General features: G+C 33.4%; 1 protein-coding gene and 2 long non-coding RNA genes across 3 annotated transcripts; all 3 read left to right on the forward strand.

Annotated features, from left to right (window-relative positions):
- Positions 1-17: 17 nt before the first annotated feature.
- Positions 18-2,157, forward strand: LOC115035133. The gene is made up of 3 exons (XR_003840284.1): positions 18-168; positions 277-422; positions 1,338-2,157. It is a non-coding gene; the product is annotated as an uncharacterized LOC115035133 (long non-coding RNA).
- Positions 2,158-2,719: 562 nt separating this feature from the next.
- LOC115035134 lies at positions 2,720-8,663 on the forward strand. Its single transcript, XR_003840293.1, has 3 exons — positions 2,720-7,592; positions 7,660-7,823; positions 8,215-8,663. It is a non-coding gene; the product is annotated as an uncharacterized LOC115035134 (long non-coding RNA).
- A 161-nt stretch (positions 8,664-8,824) lies between these two features.
- LOC115033285 lies at positions 8,825-9,662 on the forward strand. Its single transcript, XM_029485588.1, has 2 exons — positions 8,825-9,123; positions 9,215-9,662. The coding sequence occupies exons 1-2, from the start codon at positions 8,966-8,968 to the stop codon at positions 9,441-9,443; spliced, it is 387 nt and encodes a 128-aa protein (XP_029341448.1). The 5' UTR covers positions 8,825-8,965; the 3' UTR covers positions 9,444-9,662.
- The last annotated feature ends 575 nt before the right edge of the window (positions 9,663-10,237 follow it).

The following is a 10,237-nucleotide window of genomic DNA, read 5'->3' on the forward strand; positions in this document are numbered from 1 at the left end:
CCCTAGCCCCCCCTTAAATACGCCCCTGCCTATTAATTTATAATTAATTTTCAGTCATATTTGTTTGGTATATTATGTTAATAATTTTAAATCTAGATGCAACACATTTTATTGTGATAAATACAAATGCAGCCAATGAAACCAATCAACTCCCTATAGAGCCCACTGGTAATCCTGTGAACTAAAATTACTTTCAGCTGTTATAATGATGCTCTATAAATACATTGTTTTTATTTCTAAATGTTGAAATGAATTTTTTCTGAACTTTTTTCATAGAAAACAACATTGAAAACAATCAGAAACAATCTGAAAGATAATCTGGTAATAAGTCAAAAACTGATAGCATTTTAAAAGAATGTGAAGTAAGAATCAAAAGACAAAAAATAGCACTTGACCATGAAGAAAGTATGAATAAGCTACAGGTATTGTAATGTAATTGTATTTGTTTTGTTTTATGAATTTGGTCTTCTTCTAACTATGTATGTAGTGTATAAATTAAATATTTAATAATTATCTTAAGAACTGAACATATTTAATACAAGCAATAGTTTAAATTGTGTGCAGACACAAGTTGATGTATGTAACTTGATTTATGTATTTTTTGGTCACCGTAATAGAAAGCCTTAAATTTGAATTTAGTAATATAATATCATTGTGTACTAAAAACGATTCTGAACGGAGACGGTTTGTTAGCCTATAATATTACTGTGTGTTTGTTAGAAGTTCGCAGTCTTTGACAACTGACTTTACCATAAATAATAAAAAATAGTAGTTAGTGGACTGTATATATATAAATAATTTGTGGACAATAAATGTAATAAATAAATAAATGTGATAGTTATTATAATATATTATATAAAATATATGTTTACTTCTTAACTGTGTTAGTGTACTGTTAATTTTAGATATTAAACCAAAAACTTATGTCTTATTATGCAATCAATAGTTGCTAAGCGACTTGAAGAAAACAAATACCTATAAGTTGCAGTGTGAAAAACTCTCATTAGAAATAAAAAAAGTAAAAGATAATTTTTAAAAATTTAATCATATCAAATTGTATCTGATAATTTGTATTTATGATGTTTTATGAAAGAAGACTGTCAGCTGTTATTATTTGTTTTGTTTACATGATAAGAATCGATTTATTTTTTGTTATTTTTTTTTTCTTAAATTTAAAAACAATACTGTAAGCTTTTATTAATTGTTTATTATTAATTACAAGAAATGAATTTATTTTTTAAATTAAAATGTCTTATAATGAATGCACGTCTTGCTATGGGTACTAATACATTATTGTCAATTTCGTTAATAATTTCATGTGGTTCTTCCTCTTCTAGGTGATCTTCTGGGTCGTCACTGTCTGTATTATTTTGATTGAACTGCCGAGACAAATTATAAAGCAATGCGCAAGAAAGAATAATATTGACTATTGTATTAGGTGCATTAGCAAGACCTCTTCTAAGGCATGGGAATTTTCTTTTCCAAAGACCAAATGCTCTTTCAATGATATTTCTCGTTCTAATATGTGACTAATTATATTTCTGCTCTGCTGGTGTTATGGGATTTCTTAGAGGTGTAAACAAGTAAGGCATAACATGTATAACCTGTGAATATACATTAAAAAAAAAAAATAATTAATAAATAATTTAAAATAATTTAATGTAAAATAAAAATTCAGATATTAAAGCGTTGCACTAAACATTACTAAACCTAACTACAACATTTTATAAAAATACATACCGCCATCTCCAAGTAATATCACGTTAAATGTAGAGTTAGCAAAATATTGATTCGCATAACTACCGCTAAATATGAAGCTGTCATGGTAACTACTAGGCTATCTAACAACTATATCAAAAAATTCCATTGATGGCCCACAAACCACCTACATATTATATATTTTAAATAACAATAATTGCCAACTTTTTCTGTATTTATGATTTTAATATCATTATTTGCTGCATACCTGAACATTTAAAGAAAAGTAACCTTTTCTGTTTATAAAAGCTTTTGAATCCGGACCTCCAGGATTTTAGATTTTAATGTGTGTACAATCGATACATCCACCTATCCCAGGCATGTTTTACATTTTGTAAAATTTATCTTGTATAACCTTCCAATCATCTGAATTCCTGGGAAAATGTACATGGTGTTTCAAATTGCTTGCTATCATTGTAGATACTCTTTTGTTATCTCACTGTTCCTTTATTAACTCTTCTTAAGTGACCATTTACCATTTAAAGTATATGTATATTATATTAGAATAAATTATTATGATAAAAATTGATAGGAGAATATTAATTGAAAATTTGAACTTTCGTAAAATCGCAATGTTGTTAGGAGCTGAATGATTGAAGGTATGGGTAAACCGCGGTTATTATCATGATTTATTGTAATAAACTGCATTATTACTTCCCTTACAATTTCTTTAGAAAACCTAAATTAAAAAAAAAATCATTAATGATTTAAATATAAACTTGATACGTTTTTTGGAAAAATGTATCATATAGATTGGTAGTTGTAATGTAAGTTATTTATCAAAGTAAGTACGTACCTATATATTTTGTAAAATTGCATTGAAGTAAAAAATTCCATAGGATTTTTATGGTCTCTAATGTACCTTCTAAGTATACGATCTTCATCTTCATTTATAAATTGCACAAAATCAATTATTTCAAAAATGTCGTCCATTTTACTAATTACGTAGGTTTAAGTTAAAATGAAATTTTGAACAAAAAAAGTGGTTAAGGTTTCGTACACAAATGATTTTGGAGAAAAAAACTTAACCGATGTAAATCTTAATAATCACAATAATTATAACTATAATAGTTACGGGTTCGCTAAGGGTGGTCAATCCACCACTTAACTTTAAGGGACAACTAATGTGCCAGGTGCACCGTAAAAATAACTATACAACGTAACTTTACGGTGTTCTTCTTAGGTGGCACTTAAATTAACTTAAGTGCCACTTAAACGTCTATGTATACGGCCGGTAGAGTCTTAGAATGTTGAGTTTCGAAGTTGTTGGGACGGGGCTAGAACGGTTAAGCCTGCTTAAAGTGTTCCGCGAACGCGAGTGGTCTTGGACGTGTTTACCGAAGGTGAGTTTGCTTCCGATTGTAACGCCGAGGTATTTGGCATGATTGGACCAGTTCACTGGATGATTATCGAGTAGTAATGGTGAGATTGATGAAGTATATTAGAACGTCCGAAAAGGATATCTACAGTTTTGGTCGGGTTTATTTTGATTCTCCAGCAATGAAACCATGTGGTAACTAGGTTGAGTTGGTGTTGTAATTGTATTTCTGCTCGTTTCGGGTTTTTGTCGAAAGTAAAGAACATTGTGTCTTCAGCGAATAGAGAGAGAATTGCTTTACGAGTTGTTGATATGTCGTTTATGTAAGTCGAGTAGAGAGTAGGTGAGAGGCAGGATCCGTGAAGGACGCCTGCGAGTATGTGTCGGTGGACGAGAATAAGTCTTCGATTTGTGTGATGAAGGTGCGGCCAGTGAGAAAGGATTCGATGATTTTAACGATTTCATTCGGGGTATTGAGTTGGGATGGTTTGTAGAGGAGACCTACGTGCCAGACTCGGTCGAAGGCTCTCTCCACGTCAAGAAAGATGGAAGCGGTGTTTACGTTGTTGTTAAAGTTCTGGCTAAGTTGGTGAGTAAGTTTGGTCAGTTGTAGGGTGGTAGAGTGTTCAGGTCTGAAGGCAAATTGTTCTGGGCGGATTTTGTCACGGAGATTGTTTTGCAGGTGAGTGAGGATGATTCGTTCGTAAATTTTGGATAGGGAGGAAAGTAGAACGATTGGTCTGTATTTTTCGGGTAGTTTGTGGTCTTTGCCTGGTTTGGGAATGGAAATTATAACTGCTTTTTTCCAGGTACGTGGAAAGTAGCAAATTCTGAGAGAGCCGTTTAATTTGTGTTAGGGATAGTAGAATGTTATTAGGTAGACATTTAAGAGCAGTGTTGGTGATGATGTCTTCACCAGGGGCTTTCTTTTTGCGGAGGTTGCTTATGATTTTTTGGATTGTGCCAGGAGTTGTGAATAGGTTGGATTTAGTGATTTTAATGTTTTGTAGTAAGTTGAAGTGTGCAGTTATTTCAGGAATCGGGGTTTGGTTGGAATTGAAGTTTGAGAGAGTCGGCTATTAGCTTGGTTCGGTCGATGGCCGGAAAAACTAGGCCGTTAGGGTCAGTAAACGGGTGGGATGCTGGACGTTTGTGGAGTAGACATTTGTTTAGTTTGTATATGGAACCGTCTTGATGGTCAAGTGAGTTAAGAAAGATGTCCCACTGGTCAGTTTTGTGGGTCTCGAGTAAAGTTCTGTTTAGTAAGATTTTGGCGTTAAGTTGGCGCTTAGTAGTCGGGTCACGGTTTCTCTGCCATTGACGGCGTAATTGGTTTTTTTTCGTTATTTCGAGTTTTATGTAGTCGGGTAGTAAAAGGGAAGAGTTTTTGTGTTTAGGGGTAAATACGCTAGCTTCGATCGCGTGTTGTAGGCTTTTGGTTAGACTGTCAATCGCCGAATCAATTGACTGACTGTTGTTGGTCGGTTATGCAGTTGGGTTAGATAAGTTGGAGAGGATTGTTTTGTATTTTGTCCAGTTGATGAAGCGGTTAGTAGTTGGAGGGGACGATGATACCGGAGTACATAAGATCTTCAGAAGAATGTGGTTGAGGTCAGAAGATAGCTCGTTGATGTTGTTGATTTGAGTAGGGTAAGGTAATCGGACGAGAGCGATATCGAGTATGTCGGGTCTGTATCGAGCGTTTTTCGGGAAGTGTGTGGGGGATGTGGGAGCAGTAATGGATAGTCTGATTGTTGAACGTGGTCAAAGAGGATATACCCGGCAGCGTTTGTTGAGTGGCTAAAACACAAAGGGTGTTTGACGTTGAAATCACCTGCCGAGATTTGCCATTCAGCACTTTTGGTCAACAAGTCTAAGTCATGAGTCGTGAATGTGGCGCCGGGTGGTTTGTATACCACTGATACAAGTACTTCGTGGCCATTTTATTGGATAAAGACAGAAGAGATTTGAATGAGTGTGTTAAGAATTATGGGTTGGTGAATCATGCGGTGGTGGATTAGAACAGCCGTGCCACCGTGAGCAGGCGACCCGTGGACGGGTGGCAAATCGTTCTTATATTTGTAATAGTTAAGAATGTGAAGTTTGATAGAAGGGGGTATACGGGTTTCGTTAAGTAAGATTATGTCGGTTTTAAGTAGGAGTGCGAGGAAACGTAGTTCGTTTAGTTTGTGTTTGATACCGTTGGAGTTCCAAAATAGTATTTTTAAGTTATTCATTTTGCGGCGAGAGTATGGGCAGGAATGTCTTGATAGTTGTTTCTATGAGTGATTTCTGGTCTTGATTGTTAGATAGTGCAGTCAATAGGTTGGTAAGCTTGTTCAGTATTAACATCAAGTAAGTTAAGTTATGGGACTGGGGAAGTTGAAGAAGTGTGCACTGGTTTTGAAGTTGCTGCGGAGTATGTCAGTGTAGAGTTTTGTAAAGGGTGTTGAGGTGGTGGTGGAGGAGTGGTTAAGATTGGTTGTAGGGTTTGTTGTTGGACGGAGTTTTGTGTTGGTGTTCGAGATGTCTGCTGTTTCTGAGCCAAGAATTGAGGGCAGCCTAGGAAATTAGCCGTGTGAGGGTCACGACAGTTGCTGCATGTCGGGGATTGTTCAGAAGTTTTGGGGCAGACGTTGGCAGCATGGTTTCCAGCGCATTTAACACATCGTTATCACAGTAATATATGGCTGCATTTATTCAGGTGACCCATCGTGTTATTACTGGCTCTGGAGGTAAAGGTTAATCCGGTGCTTCAGTTTTATAAAGAAGCATGCGAGATGGAGCTTTTCTAAATATTTTATTGATATTTAAAATCAGCTGATCAACAGATTCATATTGGCTTCGTACTTATTCAGCCACCCTGTGTAGCCCATGCGCAGTGCATGCAACGTGTATCATTTTGGAATATAAAGCATTTAACGTTTGACCACATTTCACCATGTAAGGTGCTGCGTCCGACAAAAAAAATAAAACATTGTCATGTTTTATACCATCTGACCATAATATAGAAAGAGATTTGTCAAATAGTTTACTAACTAGAATAATTAACTTTTTCCAGATTTTTCAGCTTCCAAAGTACCAATAATCACGTTTGCGATAATTCGACCTTCAGCATCGGTCGTTTCGTCGATCGATATACAAATTTTATGATCAGAAATATATCCTCTTATTTTTTGCATAGTTTCAATAAAACAATCATCAATATAGCCTTTTCTTAAAGTTGTTTCGTATGGTATCTCTTTCCCTGTGTAAGATTCCAAAAAATTTCGAAATACTTGGTTCAATAATTTATTCAGTGAAATGTTAGCCGATAGCAATGCTTTACATAAGTACATATTGAAAGTAGAGTTTTTAGTTGTATTAGTTTGTGTAATCATTTGTTGGATTCTTGTATTGAACATTTCCCTCCGTTTAATCATTTTCACATGTTTAACTGTTTGTATATGTTATATTACACTAGATCGCCGTTCATATTCTACTTTAATTTCACATATTTTGCAAAAATACAAAATAGCGAATACAAATACGAACACGAGAACGATTGACGATATATAAATTGACACGATAACGATCGTAGACCGTCGATCACTGTGTACTGGCAAACAAAATAATACTGTAAAAGACAGATTAAATAAAAATAATATTGTCTTCAGAGCAAACCTAAAAATAAAATGGGTTCCCCGTAACGCTATTGATTATCGTTTCATCGGTATTATTGTTGACAAAATCATGTAGATAAAACTGATTAATTTACTGATATTGAGGACTGGACCGATTTTGAAAGACAGTTTTTCAAAACGTTCGTCGGCGTAGTGATGACAGGTGATTGCTGGAAAGAAATGAGTCGTCGCGTCCAGTTACGTAATGAGAACGTACGTGAATATTTTCACGAGAAAGTTTACCTGTGCAAGAGAATTGGCCTATCTTTTTACGAATCCAAAATACAAGTGTTGGAAGGTCTATTCTCGAAGGATCTTAGTATCTATTGGGTCGCGATCATCGAGATGAAGACGACTTATTAAGCGACATGGTTGAGTATGAGTTAGGTATATCACGTGCTACACGTTTTCGTCAGTCGTCAGTAAACGTTAAGGACAATGGAGTACATAGGCCTACACCACGACAGCAGAACGATACGCCGTCGTCTTTGCCAATGAAGAAAGAAAGTACGAAAAATACCACAGATTGCGAAGCAAAACCAACAGTCCAATCGTGTTTTAATTGTGGCTCGAGAACAAATATTTCACCTTGATATCCTAAGCCAAAAAGAGAAAAGGGGCCTGTTATGAATGCGGTTCGACATCGCACCAAATAGGAAGTTGTCCAGAACGTACGAGACAGAATTCCGAGGCAGCGACATGAAAACAGCCGGGACTGATAAACATCGACGTGGCAGACGATGATGCACCACCCGTCGACTACCCGAATCCGTACGAGGTACAATGCAATATCTACGTTCCTGTTGCCGAACACGAAGTTTGTGAGGTAGAGTTCAATGCGGTAATCGACACAGGTAGTTATTTTAGAAGTCTATATACTTAGCCGGGTGAGTCTATATACTTAACCGAGTTAACTTTCAGTCGTCAAATGAGCATCATGGTTGTCATATCTAAGCGCACAAAACTCATATTTTGTATGTCAGTGCATACTAGACTTACTGGTAGATATGATCCTTTTAAAAAATATAATGAAGAATTCACTAGGTACGAAGAACCAAATTTCAAACTCTTCGAAAAACAGATGAGTAAGTAAATTATTTATTTTTTTTACAAGGCAAAATCTGTTTTCGAAAATTTTTTTCTCCGTAAGTATCGATTTCTCGACACCCTACCTGAGGACCAAAAATGCTCCCGGGTCATGTTCTATAAGATTGAGTTGCAGTGGTTAATTAATAAAGGTTGTTGGCGAATAGCGAGTAGACTGAGTGGAGCTCCAAATTAATTTATGCCATAAAATATTGATACAAACAATGTTATATTAAAATTAAATAAAAAAAAAAAAGGGAAAAGGGGTGCTAATTTCTAAATTGATCATGGGGCGCATCGTGAAAACTCCCGGTGTCCCGGTAGACCAGTACGAGCCTGATTACTTATAATTTATTAATTATTATTTTATTATATTTATTTATCATTTAGTAACAGAAAAAAAAATACCTCCCATATTGCAGTACAAGGATATGTTTCCAATTCCGGTATGGGGGAGGAATAGAGGTGGTAAAATTAGAAAAAAACATTATTAAAAAAAAACAAACATTTATAAAACTGAGCGAAAAGTCTAAGGTAAGTAAAAATGTTGATTAATTGTATAAAACTAATGCTAAGACAAATATTAACATACATTTTTTTTTGGAGTAGGCCATAAATTCCATATCACTTACTATGAATGAGTTGTGGAATTCTGGCCACGTATTCGTTAACATTCCATTGCTCACCACCGTATTAAACAAAAACAATACGTACCTATGCAAATGTGAAGGGGCATTTATTAACCAACAGTCTAGAATTAGAATCATCTATACTTCAAAATGCAAAAAATAATCCAACTTATCCTTTAATTAATAAAATTGTCCAAATTATTAAAAACGAGAAATTAGAAAATAATAATTATATTGAAAACAAAACAAAAATAATAGAGATCTGCACTTATAATTCAAATAAATTTTTAAAGAAGAAAAATAAACAATTCATAGTCGCCTATAAAAAAAAATTGAAAATATTATAAAATCAAAACAATTATTATCAATCATGGAATATGATGAAATTAAGTGAGTAAAAAATATAAACATAAAATAAAACAAATTTTTATATTTCAATTCATAGTATTTACAGGGATTTGAAATACGGCTTTTATAAAGGTTATACAAACTACCCCCTTATCGATTTGGAAATGTCGGACCATTGGCATATAAGACATATAAATCTATCATCCGAATTGTTTAAGATGAAATTAATTGATGAGGATGAGGATGACATGTTTGAGGCTATTCACAATAACGTTGACAAAATGGTTAAATTTCCTTTTCATAGTGTTCCTGATGTCAATTTGTAAGCCTTAATGTTTTTCTTTATACAGTACTTTATTTTATAATGTATATTTAATAAAAAAAACCTGTTAAAAATATATGTATTATTATAGGAATGATGAAACAGGAAATCAAATGTTAAATGAAGTTATAAAACAATATCTCATAGTGTGCAAATTAAAATTATTATTCACATTTAATGAAAGGTTCAATTATAATTTAAAAAACGCATTCACCGAAAATGGTGAGTATGTTTTCGAAAATATAAGATATGAGTTTCAGAAGTTTCTAAATAAAATAGACCAAAAATCGTATAGTTTTATACACAATGAACTGCGGTGAGTGTTAATATTATAACATGTTTAAATAAAATTAAATAACCTGTAATAAACTGTTTTTTGTTAATCAGAGATGAGTCCCAACATGTTATGATTGTTGTCTGTTGATGCTGGTAATCATTTTCTTAAATTTTACATGGATCCTATTATAATCTGTCATAAAGATCCCTATAAATATTCATTTTTGGAGACCATAGTTATTGGCTTGATACTTAGAGATCAATTTTCAACAGTAAAAAGGTGGGTAAGTGGATGTCGCTCTGCTGTACAGTAGGTTAGAAGTGGGTCACTGTATAATGGACAGTATTAAATTTGAATTCAATGATATAATATCACTGTATAAGAAAAACGATTCTGAGCGGAGACGGTATATCAGTCTATGTATTAGACATATAATATATACTTATCTATGGTATTAAAAAAAAATTGACCTATAATAGGTACCTATAATAAATTCCAAATTAATCATATCATAATATCTATTAGGTACTTATAAGTTATAACGCGTTATACATCAACAAAAAACAAAAAAATAGTATACTTTAGAAGTTTCAAGTACCCACGAATAATATTATACAATCACAACAAAATAACTAAAATAGTTATCCTAGGTTTTTAATATGTAATTTCGTCCAAATTTGTACTTAAAATGACTATAAAAATAAACTGTGTAAATGTATTTTTTAAATTTTTTGGTAACAGAATTAATTACTTATGTGGAATCTTGTTTTAAATTTTTAATTCTTAGATACAAAATTGAACATTTTATAAATTTTTAACTACAAAATAATTTTTCAA

This window comes from Acyrthosiphon pisum, chromosome X, assembly GCF_005508785.2.
Source record: "Acyrthosiphon pisum isolate AL4f chromosome X, pea_aphid_22Mar2018_4r6ur, whole genome shotgun sequence".
Taxonomy (NCBI): Eukaryota; Metazoa; Arthropoda; class Insecta; order Hemiptera; family Aphididae; genus Acyrthosiphon; species Acyrthosiphon pisum.